This window comes from Rhinoderma darwinii, chromosome 3 (genome assembly GCF_050947455.1).
Source record: "Rhinoderma darwinii isolate aRhiDar2 chromosome 3, aRhiDar2.hap1, whole genome shotgun sequence".
NCBI classification, from domain to species: Eukaryota; Metazoa; Chordata; class Amphibia; order Anura; family Rhinodermatidae; genus Rhinoderma; species Rhinoderma darwinii.
Genome location: NC_134689.1, coordinates 293,950,571 through 293,966,523, shown reverse-complemented (window position 1 = coordinate 293,966,523; position 15,953 = coordinate 293,950,571). Strand labels below are relative to the sequence as shown.

The 15,953-nt window shown below is 41.3% G+C and overlaps 1 protein-coding gene across 3 annotated transcripts in view; it reads right to left on the bottom strand.

Annotated features, from left to right (window-relative positions):
- Nucleotides 1-15,953, bottom strand: part of EFL1 (elongation factor like GTPase 1) — a 312,225-nt gene that overhangs the window by 279,996 nt on the left and 16,276 nt on the right. For 2 of the 3 annotated variants that reach the window (XM_075858078.1, XM_075858081.1), the window contains exons 1-5: nt 15,837-15,942; nt 13,643-13,743; nt 12,073-12,140; nt 11,907-11,991; nt 10,064-10,197 (exon numbers count right to left, since the gene is read on the bottom strand). In XM_075858078.1, coding sequence (XP_075714193.1) covers nt 10,064-10,197; nt 11,907-11,991; nt 12,073-12,140; nt 13,643-13,733 — 378 coding nt within the window. In that variant the 5' untranslated portion in view covers nt 13,734-13,743; nt 15,837-15,942. Of the gene's footprint in view, nt 1-10,063; nt 10,198-11,906; nt 11,992-12,072; nt 12,141-13,642; nt 13,744-15,836; nt 15,943-15,953 lie in introns of those variants that run through there. The other variant, XM_075858080.1, reaches the window with a different exon arrangement.

Genomic DNA, 15,953 nt, shown 5'->3' with positions numbered 1-15,953 from the left:
CTCGCTGCATCGGCCGAATATCGGCAGGTGTAAAAGGCGCTGTGTGTGGTGCATTACTTTACAGTGTTTGACACAATTTTATTTATGGACACAGTGTATAGTACTATTATATTCAGGAGCACAGTGTATAGTACTATTATATTCAGGAGAACAGTGTATAGTACTATTATATTCAGGAGCACAGTGTATAGTACTATTATATTCAGGAGCACAGTGTCTAGTACTATTATGTTCAGGAGCACAGTGTATAGTACTATTATATTCAGGGGCACAGTGTATGGTACGATTACATTCAGGGGCACAGTGTGTGATACTATTATATTTAGGAGCAGAGAGTGCAGCACCATGAGAATTTTATCTCCGTTTATAGGTGTGGAAATGTTGAAATAGTGAGAAGCTGAAGACATCTGAGCGGCAAAATGCAGAAATGGGTTGTGCCCGAAAGAAGTCATTATAGAGGACCAAAAAAAAGAGAAAAAGAACGACTCCAATCTGAGAAGTCGTAACCGGTGAGTCACTAAAGGTAAATGGTTATTCTCCCTGTGACTGATCAGTACTATCGTTCTTTTTTTGGGGAAACAACTCCTCCCAGTATATCCTTACCATCATTCTGGCTATACTGGGAGCTGTAGTTTTATGCCGTACAAACTTATATGACAGGGGTTAAACTGAATTTACAAATGATCTCTGTATTGAGCTGCATTTGTGCTTCTGCTGTATTTACGTACTGAACTTGGTTCTGGAGTTATATACATCATAACAACCAAGATCAATACATATAAAAACCACCAAAGAGAAGCTCATAACATATATACAATACCAGAACCAAACTCAGTTCATATATACAGCTCCAGAACCAAGCTCATTACATAAATACAGCACCAGAACCATGTTCAGTACATATATACACTAGAACCAAGCTTAGTACATATATATAGCACCAGAACAAAGCTCAGTACATATATACAGCACCAGAACAAAGCTCAGTACATATATACAGAACCAGAACAAAGCTCAGTTCATACACACTCACCAGAACCAAGCGCAGTACAATTATATATATAAAAGAAAAAAAAAGTAAAGCAGCACAGCGACAGCAGTGGGTGCAGGACTCCTGAAATCCAAAAAAATAAAGGGGCAGCACTCCTAGAAAATTGGTGAGAAAAGGTGGTGCTTTTATTCACCCCAGGCAGGCAACGTTTTGATCCGTCTCTATGGGATCTTTGTCAAGCCATTTTTTCATTTTCATCTTCTTGGAATATATATATATATATATATATATATATATATATATATATATATATATATATATATATATATATATATATATATATAAATATTTAGCAGAAAAAGAATGGCGACAGCACACTGCGACACTAATGCCACCTAAACTACTAGATATTAGTTACTGCCAAATCTACTTACAGAGGTCACCCTTTCGTGGCGGTTGGGCAAACACTTTTTGATCAAAATGTGCACTAAGAACCTCCCAATTATAAGTAGATTTAGAAGTAATGCATATTTATTTATATTTAGTGGTTTAGGTGGCATTAGTGTCGCAGTGTGCTGTCGCCATTCTTTTTCTGCTGTCTATTTGCAGTCACAGGTGTTCTTGCACCTGCATACACATTTTATATCATTTAGTTGGAATGTGCTGTTCAAATTTTTGTGATATATATATATACACACACATATATACACACACACACACACACACACACACACACACACACACACACACACACACACACACACACAGAACAAAGCTCAGTACATGAATGCAATACCAAAACCAAGCTCAGTACATAAATACAGTACTGAGCTTGGTTCTGGTGAGTATAAGTGTGCAAAGCTTTGTTCTGGCGAGTATATATGTACAGGGCTTTGTTCTGATGCTGTATATATGTACTGAGCTTTGTTCTGGTGCAGTATATATGTACTGAGCTTGGTTCTAGTGCTGTATTTATGTACTGAGTTTTGTTGTTGTGCTGTATATATGTACTGAGCTTAGTTCTGGTGCCGTATTTATATGCTGAGCTTGGTTTTGGTACTGTATATATGTACTTAGCTTGGTTCTGGTGCTATATGTATATGATGAGCTTGGTTATGGTGGACTTTATATGTACTGAGCTTGGTTCTGGTGTTGTATATATGTACTGAGCTTGGTTCTGGGGCTGTATTTATGTACTGAGCTTGGTTCTGGTGAGCATATATGTACTGAGCTTTGTTCTGGTGATGTATTTATGTACTCGGCTTTGTTCTGGTGCTGTATACTGGTCCATCTCAATGAATTAGAATATCATCAAAAAGTTAATTTATTTCAGTAACTCAGTTCAAAAAGTGAAACTCATATTATATAGATTCATTACACACGGAGTGATCTTTTTCCAGCATTTTTTTTCTTTTAATGTTGATGATTATGGTAACAGTTAATGAAAACCCAAAATGTAGTGTCTCAGAAAATTAGAATATTAAATAAGCCCAATTTCAAAAATGATTTTTAATACCGAAATGTTGTCCTACTGAAAAGTATGTACAGTATATGCCCTCAATACTTGGCCAGCAAACTCGCCTGACCTAAACCCCATAGAGAATCTATGGCATATTGTCAAGAGGAAGATGAGACACCAGACGCAACAATGCAGACGAGCTGAAGGACGCTATCAAAGGAACCTGGGCTTCAATAACACCTCAGAAGTGCCACAGGCTGATCACCTCCATGCCACGCCGCATTGATGCCGTAATTCATGCAGAAGGAGCCCGGACCAAGTATTGAGGGCATATACTGTACATACTTTTCAGTAGGACAACATTTCGGTATTAAAAATCATTTTTGAAATTGGGCTTATTTAATATTCTAATTTTCTGAGACACTACATTTTGGGTTTTCATTAACTGTTACCATAATCATCAACATTAAAAGAAAAAAAATGCTGGAAATAGATCACTCCGTGTGTAATGAATCTATATAATATATGAGTTTCACTTTTTGAATTGAGTTACTGAAATAAATTAACTTTTTGATGATATTCTAATTCATTGAGATGGACTAGTATATGTACTGAGCTTGGTTCTGGTGCTGTATATATGCACTGAGTTTTATTCTGGCACTGTATATATGTATCGAGCTTTGTTCTGGTGCTGTATATATGTGTACTGAGCTTGCTCCTGGCACCGTATCTGTGCATTAGCCAGGAGAGTTGTCGCGGCTTACTGCGCACGCCGCACTGCCCTCCACCCTTCTCACAGTCCACAGCCTAACTAAATGGGCTGAGCACGCTTAGTATATTGAATGTGCGCATATAGGTCTATACGTAATGGGTGAGTTTAAAGAGGCTCTGTCACCACATTATAAGTGCCCTATGTCCTACATAAGGAGATCTGCGCTATAATGTAGGTAACAGCAGTGCTTTTTATTTAGAAAAACGAGCTATTTTTACCACGTTATTAGCGATTTTAGCTTTATGCTAATTAGTTTCTTAAAGCACAACTGGGGGTGTTTTTACTTTAGACCAAGTAAAAAGCACTGCTGTCACCTACATTATCTTTAATATAGTGCGTATTTGGAATATTGTAATTGTTTTATTTTATTATTAGAATCATTTTCTATGGAGCAATACACTGCGACCCCCCCCCCCAATGGGTATATTGTCCGCAAAACAGGGTACAAGTTGTTAAAAATTTGAATCCCACCCCTGCCTGTGCCCGTGCGTGTGCTAGTGCCTCCGCGTGCTATGGGCAACTACTCCACTTTTGCCTTGAACAGTATTGATGAATTTCCCTCAAAGTTTTAGAAACTTTGCATATGAGGCAACAGAGTAATGCCTCTGATCATTCTAACATTTACTTACAATATTTCGGTGTGTCATACAGAGCCATTGCTAATCTGGCGAACTATTCACATAGACATATAAAATACGCACGTTTTAAAAATGAAGCATGCGATACTTCCGCCTGTTTTGCAAATTGATAACGCCCATTGAAGTCTATGGAGGCTGTTCACAATATGGAGGCATCCGCATGTAATCTGTATTGCATACATATTACATAAGGTCTGTCCTTTCAATTTAAAGTTTACTCCTCAGAAGACAGCAGATCCGTATTATAGATCCAATATAATCCATAATATGGCCGTATCGCGGAACCGTGTTACACGTCTACAAATATACTCATGTAAAACGCACTGTAGAGGCTTTGCCGGCAAAAAAATAACATGCAAAAGGCACTGGACACTATAAGGCTGAGTTTTTTGAAGGAGATTTTTCCTCTGCCTGCACGCAGATTTTCGCCGCGTTTTTCGCCCACGGCCATTGAGCGCTGCGGGCATAAAACTCAGCGAAATACGCTTTCTCTGCCTCCCATTGATGTCAATGAGAGGTCAGATGCGTAAACGCCCGAAGATAGTGCATGTTCCTTCTTTTTCCCGCAAGAAGGTTTTTCCGCTCGCGGGGAAAAAAACGCCTCCGCCTGCCATTGAAATCAATGGGAGGCATTTTTGGCCGTTTTTTGTCGCATTTTCCGACGCAGTTTCCGCGTCAAAAAACTCTGTGGAACTGGCCCTAAAATGATGGACCACAGGGATATTGTAGGGGAATTTTACTGTATTTGGGTATAACACACACATGCAAATAAACAAACACGCCAATACACATATAAAGTGACATTTAAAGGGGTGATCCAGGAATAGAATAACATGGTTGCGGTTTTCCAAAAACAGCACCACACCTGTCCATGGGTTGTGTGTGGGATTGCAGCTAAGCTCAGTGGAAATAAATGGTGCAGAGCTGCAATACCACACACAACCCATGGACAGGTGTGGTGCTGTTTTAGGAAGAAAGCATGTAGCATTCAGATATCAATAACCAATGGTTAGGTAAACCACCAAAAGTCCTAAGCATAAAGCCAAGGTTGCTCCAGTTACATGTCAAAACGAAAGCCACATAATAGTAATGCACGGCACACACAAGCTTTACCCTTTACAGCTTTACTTATAATAAGTGCAAGTATTAGGATACATATACAATGATACTCAAATTCATCATTATATAACACTTTTCTGTTAAAGGGGTTTTCCCATGAGCATATACTGTAAATGTCAGATAGATGCGGGTCCCACCTCTGGGACCTGCACCTATCTCTAAAACGGGGCCTCCTAAACCGTGTTCTAGCTTTTTGTGCTTACGCCGACACCTGGCCAGTTCCTGATTACATGGTCTGGAGAGTCAGATTGCATTTGTAGATCAAAGACTGGAAAACCTGATGCTCGTGTATGTGACATCTGCGTATCCCCAATGCGACGGATGTCGCAAACACAAGCCTCTGGGGATGGAATATGTATGGACCTTTTAAAATCTACTAACTATTTTAGCACCCAAAACATGGAAAAGTAGAATCTTCTTAGGTTATAAAAATGTCTGCTTAGATATTTTTCCCTTTTTTTAATAACATCTGCCCGTACTAGTTAACCCCTTCCCGCTGGATCACGTATATAAACGTAATTAAAATCGGTGTCTTACCGCATATTGACGTTACTGTACGTGATGGAGATGAAGCTGGCTCAGGAGCTGAGCCAGCGACATCACCGCCGGGTGACAGCTGTATGTTACAGCTGGCACCCTAAGGTATCGGCCAGGACCGGAGCTAGCCTCCGATCCGACCGATTAACCCCTCACATGCTGCGTTCAATAGAGATCGCAGCATGTGAGGAGTTTATAGCCACCGGCACCCCAGCAACGTGATCGCTGGGTTGCCGGTGGCGGCAAAGGCGATCGGAGGGCTAATGCTTACCTCCCGATCAGCCTGTAACGAAATCCTCCTATGCCCCGTCGTCGGCGAGGCCCAGGAGGCTTCCGGTACCATCGGCAAGATGGCGCCGGCTCAGCTTCCGGCTCAGAAGCTGAGCCGGCGTCATCAGCAGTGGGTGTCCGCTGTATGTTACAGCGGACACCCCGATCTATCGCCAGGAACCGGAGCTAGCTCCGATTCCTGGCATTAACCCCTTCGATGCAGCGATCCATTGTGATCGCTGCATCCTAGAGGTTTGTAGAAAATCGGCAGCCTTGCCATGCGATGGCACGGCTGGCGACTGCTACCATGGCAACAGGAGCCCTAACAATGGACTCCTGTCTGCCATTACGTAAGCTGATTAGGCCCCGCCCAGAGGCGGAGACTGATCGGCTTGCTGTCAGTGAACAACTGACAGTTCCAATACATTGCACTACATAGGTAGTGCAATGTATTAGAACATCAAACAAACAGTTGGACATTCAAGTCCCCTAGTGGGACTAAAGAAAAGTGTAAAAAAAAGTGTAAAAAAAGTAAAAATAAAAGTTGGAAAATATACAATAAAAGTTTCAAATAATAACACAAAACAAAATCGCCCTTTTTCCCTTATCAAGTCATTTATTATTGAAAAAAATAATAAAGCCATACATATTTGGTATCGCAGCGACCGTAACGACCTGAACTATAAAAATATTATGTTATTTATCCAGTGCAGTGAACGCCATAAAAAAAAAACCTCAAAAACACTGCCATAATTACTGTTTTTTTGGTCACTGTCTTCCAAAAATTGAAATAAAAAGTGATCAAAAACTCGCATGTATCCAAAAATGGTACCGATAAAATCTATACCTCGTCTCGCAAAAAACAAGCCCTCACACAGCTCCATCGATGAAAAAATGTAAAAGTTATGGCTCTCACAACTTGGCGACAGAAAAAATACATTCTCTTTCCAAAAGTAATTTTATTGTGCAAAAAGTTATAAAAAAGTTCTATAAATTTGGTATCGCCGGAATCGTACTGATCCGCAGAATAAAGGTAACATGTTGTTTATAACGTACGGTGAACGGTGTATATAAAAAAAAAAGTGGCACAAGCTGGTCACGACATATTTGACACTGAATTGGCATATCTAGGGAAACATTTTAATTTGTACCTTCCGCAGCGCAATCACTTATGGAAAAGACACGTGGGGTGAAAATGCTCACTACACCTCTTAATAAATGCCTTGAGGGGTGCAGTTTCCAAAATGGGGTCACTTCTCAGGGGTTTCTTTTATTATTTCACATCAAAGCCTCTGCAATTGTGAACCAATACTTTATAAGTCGCCAAATTAGGCCTCAATTTTACATGGTACTCTTTCACTCCTGAGCCCTGTCGAATGTCCAGGCAAAAGATTAGGGCCACATGTAGGGTGATTCTAAAACAGGGAAACACCGCATAATAATTGAGAGCTGTCTTGTTATGGTGGCACAAGCTGGGCACCACATATTGGCATATCGAAGGAAAAATTCCCATTTTCATTCTCCCACATCGTGTGCACACGAATTTCTGCAAAACACCTGTGGGGTTAACATGCTCACTACACCCCTAGGTGAATACCTTGAGGGTGTTGTTTCCAAAATGGGGTCACTTCTGGGGGGGATCCACTGTTTTGGTCCCACAGGGACTTTGCAAATGCAACATAGCGACCAGAAACCAAATGCAGCAAAATCTGTACACCAAAAGCAAATGGCGCTCCTTCCCTTCTGAGCCCCTGCCGTGTGCCCAAACAGCATTTTACGACCACGTGTGGGGTATTGCCGTACTCCAGAGAAGTTGCTTTACAAGCGTTGGGGTTCTTTTTTTCCTTTATTTGTTGAGAAAATTAAAAATTTGGAGCTAAAGCTACGTCTTATTGAAGAAAAAAGGATTTTTTTTATTTTCACTGCCCAATTCTAATAAAATCTATGAAACACCTGTGGGGGCAAAATGCTCACTACACCCCTAGATGGATTACTCAAGGGGTGTAGTTTTCTCAATGGAGTAACTTTTTTGGCGTTTTCACTGTTTTGGTACCTCAGGGGCTTTGCAAATGCGACATGGCCTCCGCAAACCATTCCTGCTAAATTTGAGCTCCAAAAGCCAAATGGCGCTCTTTCCCTTCTAAGCTCCGCCGTGTGTCCAAACATCCGTTTATAACCACATGTGGGGTATTGTTTTACTCGGGAGAAATTGCTTTACAAATGTTGTGGTGCTTTTTCTCCTTTAGTCCTCGTGGAAATTAGAAAAAATTAGCTAAACCTACATTATCTTTGAAAGAATGACGATTTTTATTTTCACGGCCTACTTCCAATAATTTCTGCAAAAAACCTGCGGGGTCAAAATGCTCACTATACCCCTAGATAATTTCCTCAAGGGGTGTAGTTTCCAAAATGGGGTCACTTTTGGTGGATTTCCACTGTTTTGGCACCGAAAGAGCCCTTGAAACCTGACATGGTGCCTAAAATATTTTCTAATAAAAAGGAGGCCCAAAATCCACTAGGTGCTCCTTTGCTTCGGAGGCCGGTGGTTCAGTCCATTACCACACTAGGGCCACATGTGGGATATTTATAAAAACTGCAGAATATGGGCAATAAATATTGAGTTGCGTTTCTCTGGTAAAAACTTGTGTTACAAAAAAAATAGAATAAAAATGAATTTCTGCAAAAAAAAATGAAATTTGAAAATTTCACCTCTACTTTGCTTTAATTCCTGTGAAACGTTTAAAGGGTTAAGAAACTTTCTAAATGCTGTTTTGAATACTTTGAGGGGTGAAGATTTTAAAATGGGGTGACTTTTTGGCGGTTTCTAATATATAAGGCCCTAAAAGCCACTTCACAACTGAACTGGCCCCTGTAAAAATAGCCTTTTGAAATTTTCTTGAAAATGTGAGAAATTGCTGCTAAAGTTCTAAGCCTTGTGACGTCATAGAAAAATAAAAGGACGTTCAAAAAACGATGCCAATAGACATATGGGGGATGTTAATTAGCAACAATTTTGTGTGGTATAACTGCCTGTCTTACAAGCAGATACATTTACATTTAGAAAAATGCTAATTTTTGCAATTTTTCACCAAATTTTGGTGTTTTTCACTGGTAAATATTGAATTTATCGACCACATGTTTCCACTATCATAAAGTCCAATGTGTCACGAGAAAACAATCTCAGAATCGCTTGGATAGGTAAAAGCGTTCCGGAGTTATTACCACATAAAGTGAAATATGTCAGATTTGAAAAAATGGGTCTGGTCCTGAAGGCCAAAATGAGCTTGGTCCTGAAGGGGTTAAAGGCTATGTAAATGCTGTTGTTTTTTGTAATTACAATTAAATTTTATTAAAATACAGCTGCTCTGTATTTTCTATACAGAGAAGTTGATTCTAGCGCTATTCACTGAATCCGGTCAGTCCCGCGGACTTGACGGGTTCAGTGTCGGCGGGTCCTGCGCGTCGCAGGGTTCACGCGTTATCCATCACATCTAAGTTCATTACATACATGTGATAGTTTACAGGTGGATCCTGCATGTCAGAGACACGCAGGACCCACCGACACTAAACCCGTGAGGTCCGCAGGACTGACGGATTCAGTGAATAGTGCTAGATACAGGTGCTCTGTATAGAAAATACAGAGCAGCTGTATCTTAAAAAGTTAAAATAATTAATAAAATGTATTTACAAAGTTTTTTTTATCACACATTAATACACATTTTTATTTAAAAACAAACAAACCACTTTCACACATTTACATTCATTTCCTAGGCACTTTCCTTTACGGTAAACATATCTAGGCCATAAAACAGATTCCCATATTTATCATCCTATTTGAACATATTCCTATGCTTCATAACAACATGTTTCATCAAATTTGCACGTTACCATTGATAACAAACATCTCCACACCCAACTCTGCTGAAAAATAATATGGACTAAAGGTGAACGGCCATATGGACTGTTGGTAAAACATTATACGGATTAAACAGAAAAGTGATACATACTTATGGATCATTGGATATGTATCGTAATACTTGCACATATTATATTAAAGAAATGAATCCTTGAAATACTCGTGTGTGTGCCGTGCATTACTATTATGTGGATTATCAGGAAGAAAGCAGCCATGTTTTTCTAATCCCGTACAACCCTTATATAGCTGTATCAACACTTTTTAGGTAGTGATAAGCTCCTTCCACCTTTATAAAGAAAACCCTGTGGTCCTATGACATATACTTGTCAGTGATCCAAATGTACAATGGGTAAGAAATTACCTGAGGACAAACACCTTCTACAGCATCTACCACAATAATGGCTCCATCACAGAGACGGACAGCTGTGGAGACCTCCGAGGAGAAATCGACATGCCCCGGAGAGTCTATGAGGTTGACAAGATACTCCTCATTCCCTGAAAATACATGAATTTTTAAAACAATACATTTTCAACAGCCGGGCTGAAAAATATGAACATAGATGATAAAAATAGTGGCTAAAAGTTATAGACTTCATCAAACAATATAAAATCTAATAAGTGATGACAAGAATGGTCTCTAGATTGGTTGTTTTTATTGCACCTCCATGCGGATATCCACAGATCGATCTGCCCGGTCACAGGATTCTTGTGTCGTGGGACACCAAAACGCAACATGCAGCGGTTTAATGACAGAACGGTCCTCGTGTATCAAAACGGTCACAAAAAGACCGGCGTCGTTTCCTATAGCAACCAGAGTGAACGTGTCATTCCTCCAGCAGTGTTCAGAAAATAAAAATCATTGGTTCATCACGGCAGCACGGTCACTTTTTTTTTTAAGTCCCAGTTTTGACGCAAGGTCAAATGTTTTTGTCACTTTACAGTCCTGAAGGGTGTATTCAAAAAATTGGATATGCCGTTTCTGCCTGGGTTTGGGTCAATAACCCCCCCATAAAATATAATTTATGCTGGATCACAACACCATTGTTGCCTGCACGGAGAAGTGCATTGTTTTCTGGATAAATATAGACATTCTGTATTCCTTGTATTCTAGCAGAGGGAATATTGAATTGTAAAACGAGGCAGAACATTTCACCTTTCTGTGCAGCCGATATGAGCGACGTTCTGATGTCCTGTTCATGACATATACATTAAAGGGGTTTTCCCACAAGGGACATTTATGACATAGCCACAGTATATGTCATAAATATCAGATAGATGTGGGTCCCACTTCTGGGACATCTCTAGGACGGGGCCCCTAAACCCCATTGTACCTCTGTGTATGTCGGCTGATTTCCGACCATGAAGGTGAAAACCGCGTCGTTTACTGAGCTATGCTGTTTTCGTAAGCCCCATAGAACTGAATGGTAGTTACGGAAACAGAGTAGCTTGCATGTACCCTGCTTCCGTAACTGCCGTTCACTACTATAGGAGTTACGGAAACAGCGTAGCTCAGCGGGCTACGCTGTTTTTGTAACTCCCGACCATAAAGTCAGGAAATGGCCGGGAGTCAGCGATAGCAGACAAAGCTAGAACGGGGTTTAGGTGGCATCTATCTGACATATCCTGTGGATATGTCATAAACGTCCCTCGTGGGAAAACCCCTTTAAACAGATAACAATTTTAATCCATGGGTGACGGATGCCACTGTTAGGCATCGATTTAACGTATCCATCATGCATAGAGTATAATGGTATCCGTTTAACATCACGAAAAGTTATTGAAAAACCCATAACGTATAAGTTAAACAGATGCCTGAGACATATGCCATAGAGAGGCATATGTCACCCATAGGCTACCATGTTAAAATGAAACATATACCGCATAGTATACATTATTTTGCGGGATCCTGTTGTACGGAATAGCGTTCTTTATTACGCTATTCCATACTTTTAAGAAAAAAAAAAGGGGTACTGACGTATACCAGCTTGATAAAAGCCAAAAAGGACAATCATCTGGCCTCCGTCTGGCTAATGGAGCCCTATAAAAACATTTAGTGTGCTCTTCTAAATATAGGGAAAAACCATGATCTGAATGGGGCCTTAGCTGTACAGTGCGTTACAAAGCAGGGACAATCCCAGGCACCAGTTACAATACACAGTTCCATAGACAGAAATGCTCATTATATACAGGAAAGGAACCAGTACCATCTTTGTACTGCAGGGATATGGCGCTGGATTTCATGGTGATTCCTCGTATTTGCTCATCTTCTCGACTATCCATATAACGTAACTGCAATGATATTCAGAAGTTACAACAGGCAGTGCAAATAAAATTTGCTAAATAAAAATACTAAAAGGGGAATATTGATACCTTTCCTGCTAATCTATGAGAGATTATCCCATTGCTGGATATGAGACAGTCCGCTAAAGTCGTTTTACCTAAAAAAATATAAATAAGCTTAATAATTGTAATTCTTTATGAAGTAACATAACCCAACGCATTTCAGGCATATTTCAACAGACCACGTAACCATTGAATTCACTCCTTTCATTCAGTCCCATTGCCACGGGTATAAAATACAGCCCCTCGCCATGCAGTCGCCTTTACAAACATTTGTGAAAGAATGGGTCATTCTAAAGAGCTCACTGTATTCCAGCGTGGTACTGTAATAGTCAGGTCACACGGTGGATTTTACGTGGCAGGTCCCGACGCAAAATCCACGGCAGAATTATTCCTGCTGTCGGCAGGTAGATTCCTCCTCCAATTGTCTTCAATTGGAGGTTTGGGTGGAATCTGAAAAAAAAAAGCGTCCAACTCCCATTGAAATGAATAAGAGGCAAAATCTTGCGGCGAACTCCGCCTCAAAAATTCTGCCGTGTGAACAGGGCCTAATAGGATGCCACTATTGCAACAAGTCAGTTTGTGCAATTTCTTCCCTTCTAGATATTCCAAGATCAACTGTGAGTCTTATTATTGTAAATGGGAAGTGTTTAGGAACCACAGCGGTGATGACGGAGGACCCTTTTGACAATATCGCTTCCTCTCCCTGCCTGGTGGGAGGAACATAATCTTCTGGTTATGGTGGAAAAAAGTTTTCCAAAATAAATCCATTAGCTGGTCCTTGCTGTGTAGAAGCAGAATCCACTGAACAAGTTATACAGAAAAACTATTATTTTGCAAAATCCTGCACTATAAGCATAAACTACTAGGTTTTCCATATAACTGACGGTAAACTTTAATACGTGGTTTTTTTTGTGGACAATTGCAGTGCTGCTGTAAATACTGGGATTGTGTTTTATACACGTAACTTTCCATGGGGCAGTTTTCCTATTAAAGTTGGGGAAAACTCCCCAAAACAATCCACAATGCATTGGGTGGAATGCAACAAAGCTGACAGATGTGAACCCAGACTTCTAGTGTTTAGCGCTCATACAAAAATCATAGACAAAAGCACAGACATTAGGCCCTGTTCACACAGAGATTTTATTGCAGGCGGAAAAATCTGCCTCAAAATTCCTTCAGGAATATTGAGGCAGATTTTGACCCGCCGGCAAAACACTTGCTGCGTTCTTTGCCACGTTCATCGCGTCTTTTTTTGGCGGGCAAAAAAAAAACGTTGTGAAAATCGCCTTCTCTGCCTCCCATTGATGTCAATGGGAGGTCAGAAACGGAAACACATGAAGAAAGGGCATGACGCTTCCACTTTCTATTGAAATCAATTGGAGGAGTTATCGGACTCTTTTGGAGCGGATTGAGACGCTGTTTCCGCGTCAAATACAGCGCCAAAAAAAACAGTGTGAACAGGGCCATAGAATACACGAAAACCAAAAGACCCAGGGTTGAGAGAAAGTGATGACCAGGTAATCTAAAGACAGTTGGGTCTCGGAGACCCTTCTAAACTACACTGAAAGGGGGCATGTTGTTTTTAGAAGTCACTTACCATGATCGACATGAGCCAATATGCAGATATTGCGGATGGTAGCAGCCTTCTTTTGCAGTGCAATGATCTTCTCCAAGTTTACCAGCCCCATGGCGTCTCACCTGAAGGCACAGTTAATAAAATAACACAAAAATGTAAAAATATATTTTTAGTAAAAAAATGTTTTTAAAACATAAAACACACGGTAGCTGAACGCCTACAAACATCTGCCCATTGAATTTAATGGGAAAAACAACCTTTCGTTTAAACGGGGCCTTTTTTTACACCGCTGTTAAAAAAAAACGGGACGGAATAAAAAACTGCGTAAATAGAAGGGGCATATCACTTCTGCAGCAATTTTTGGAGCGGTTTTTCATTGTGTCAATAGAAAAACAGCTTCAAAACGGCTCAAAAAAAATGCCTGGAAAAAGCATTTTCAGCTTCAAAGACGGCTCACAGTCTGAGGCTATTTCCTCTGAAAACAGCTGCGTCATTTACAGTCGTTGACTCTGCGTGTGAACACACCCTGAGGGGGAACCTGCCCGCAAGCTTTGGAGTTACACTTTTTATTGACTCCTCCTTTTGGCCATTGTCTGGGAATCAGAGAAATTCCATTAATAGGAAAAAACGTACTAATTAAGAGTATAATAAAAATAAAAAATATAATATAATGTAAAATCCTGGTCCGTTCCCATTGAGCCTCAGCGATGTTCCGTTCATCATGATGTTACAAGGTTGTGTTATCCATTCGATGCTGCATTACATTACAGCTTTATGGACACAACGCCATTGAGGATTGCAGTGATTGGTCTCAGCCATCATTTTACTATGGACCTAATATAGTGTATACAGAGGTCTGACAAGAACAGAGATCATGATATATTGCATAGATGATAGATTTCACAATTGTGGACAATAGAAAAAATACTAGTCAGAGGCAGAGCTCCACTTTACTCCACTGCCATCAGCACCACTATAAGATGAGAGGTGAATGCTCCACTCATTGTACCCAGCACACATCCCCCTGTAGCTCCACTCATTGTACCCAGCACACATCCCCCTGTAGCTCCACTCATTGTACACAGCACACATCCCCCTGTAGCTCCACTCATTGTACGCAGCACACATCCCCCTGTAGCTCCACTCATTGTACCCAGCACACATCCCCCTGTAGCTCCACTCATTGTACCCAGCACACATCCCCCTGTAGCTCCACTCATTGTACCCAGCACACATCCCCCTGTAGCTCCACTCATTGTACCCAGCACACATCCCCCTGTAGCTCCACTCATTGTACCTTGTACACATCCTGCACATCCCCCTGTAGCTCCACTCATTGTACACTGTACACATCCTGCAGATCCCCCTGTAGCTCCACTCATTGTACCCTGTACACATCCTGCACATCTCCCTGTAGCTCCACTCATTGTATCCTGTACACATCCTGCACATCCCCCTGTAGCTCCACTCATTGTACACTGTACACATCCTGCAGATCCCCCTGTAGCTCCACTCATTGTACACATCCTGCACATCCCCCTGTAGCTCCACTCATTGTACACTGTACACATCCTGCAGATCCCCCTGTAGCTCCACTCATTGTACCCTGTACACATCCTGCACATCCCCCTGTAGCTCCACTCATTGTACACTGTACACATCCTGCACATCCCCCTGTAGCTCCACTCATTGTACACTGTACACATCCTGCACATCCCCCTGTACCTCCACTCATTGTATCCTGTACACATCTTGCACATCCCCCTGTAGCTCCACTCATTGTACCCTGTACACATCCCCCTGTAGCTCCACTCATTGTACCCTGTACACATCCTGCACATCCCCCTGTAGCTCCACTCATTGTATCCTGTACACATCTTGCACATCCCCCTGTAGCTCCACTCATTGTACCCTGTACACATCCCCCTGTAGCTCCACTCATTGTACCCTGTACACATCCCCCTGTAGCTCCACTCATTGTACCCTGTACACATCCCCCTGTAGCTCCACTCATTGTACCCTGGTTGGCGATCACTGCTCTATTAGTATTAAACATGGAGGATGTGATTATGAGCGAGCAGTATGTCGCAGCTGTAAATGACTTATCAGAACGTTTACAATGTCTAGTAGTAGTCCATGCAAAAACGGAGAAAACCTGAGCTTCCCTAGGCTGACACTGCATAGATAACACAGGTAGGAGTTATCTGCCGCTCACCCGTCACTATGTCACACAGTCACTGACAGCTCCACTGCTCCAACATGTGCAGCCCATACCCGGAAGTCACTCAGCACTACGCGTCCCCCGGCCGCTCTGTGCGTGTGACGTCATCTC